Below are 1,182 nucleotides of genomic sequence, written 5' to 3'. Positions count from 1 at the left end.
CGTTATCCTACCGACTCATTCAGCAGATGATAACCTCCAATCCCTCGCCTCGCTACATGAAGGAGGTCGTGCGAGCCTTCCGCACGGGCGCTTACCGCGGCGTCGAGTTCTCCGGGCGCTACGGCGATCTGGCGGCTACGATCTACGCTATCTTGATGGATCACGAGGCGCGCTCGCCCATCGTCGAAGCTGATCCCACCTTCGGCATGTACCGAGATCCGTTGGTCAAGCTCTTGCATTTGATGCGCTCTCTCGACTACCAATCGCCCAAGCAGCGCGAGGTCGCCTTCGCCGACTTGGACGATCGCCTCGGCGTTCAGCCGTTCTCGGCGCCTTCGGTGTTTGGTTTCTACCTGCCCGAGTTCAGACCAGCTGGACCGGCCGACGAGCACGGGCTCGTAGGCCCGCAGCTGCAGCTCGCGACGACGCCCAATCTGATCGGTTTCCTGAACGGCCTCACGTCTCTGATCGATCATGGCCTCACTTCGTGCGAGAACGGATTGGGGGTCTACGGACCATCGCGCAGATGCGTCGCTACGGGACCTCATCCTACTGCCGATGGTTCTCTCACCTACACCATGCCCATCAATGGCACCGTGAACGACCTCGTAGATGAGCTCAGTCTGGCCCTCACTGCGGGACGCCTCCACCGAAGCACGCGCGAAACGCTCGTGCGCGAATATCTCAGCGTCCTCGGTCCCAACGTGACGGTCAACACGACAGCCGCTGCGCTCAGGCATGCCCTCAAGGTCCTCGTGACGAGCGCCGAATTCCAGACGACGAGCTTCAATTCGATCAGCAACAAACCGCGCCTGGAACCGGCACCGGTTGCCTCTTCGGGCCGCGCTTTCAAGGCCATCGTGGTGGTCTTCGAGATGGGTGGCGCCGATAGCTTCAACAAGCTCGTCCCTCACTCGGACTGTACCGGGAAGGATCTCTACGCCGAGTACGCTACCGTCCGCGCCGGTGCCGCTCTGGATAAGACCTTGCTTCGACCGGTCAGCGTTCCTGCCGGACAACAGCCTTGCACCGTCTTCGGTGTCCATCCGGCGATGTCCAACCTTTCGAAGTTGTACTCCGACGGCGACGCTCTGTTCGTCGCCAACATCGGTGCGCTCGTCGAGCCGACGACGAAGGAGCAGTACAGAAAGAGGACCGTGACTCTACCGCCATCGCTCTTCG

The 1,182-nt window shown here is 61.3% G+C and overlaps 1 protein-coding gene across 1 annotated transcript in view; it reads left to right on the top strand.

The window, feature by feature from the left end:
- Positions 1–1,161, top strand: part of ACA1_003000 (uncharacterized protein) — a gene marked incomplete at both ends in the record, with an annotated part of 5,367 nt that extends 4,206 nt beyond the window's left edge. Inside the window, 2 exons of the mRNA XM_004337940.1 lie at positions 27–1,093; positions 1,143–1,161. Of these exons, the coding sequence (XP_004337988.1) occupies positions 27–1,093; positions 1,143–1,161 (1,086 nt within the window). The remainder of the gene's footprint in view (positions 1–26; positions 1,094–1,142) is intronic.
- Positions 1,162–1,182: the final 21 nt, after the last annotated feature.

Source organism: Acanthamoeba castellanii (genome assembly GCF_000313135.1).
Source record: "Acanthamoeba castellanii str. Neff unplaced genomic scaffold scf7180000082964, whole genome shotgun sequence".
NCBI lineage: Eukaryota > Discosea > Longamoebia > Acanthamoebidae > Acanthamoeba > Acanthamoeba castellanii.
The sequence above is the reverse complement of the archived record's forward strand: the minus strand, read 5'-3'. Positions and strand labels throughout refer to the sequence as shown.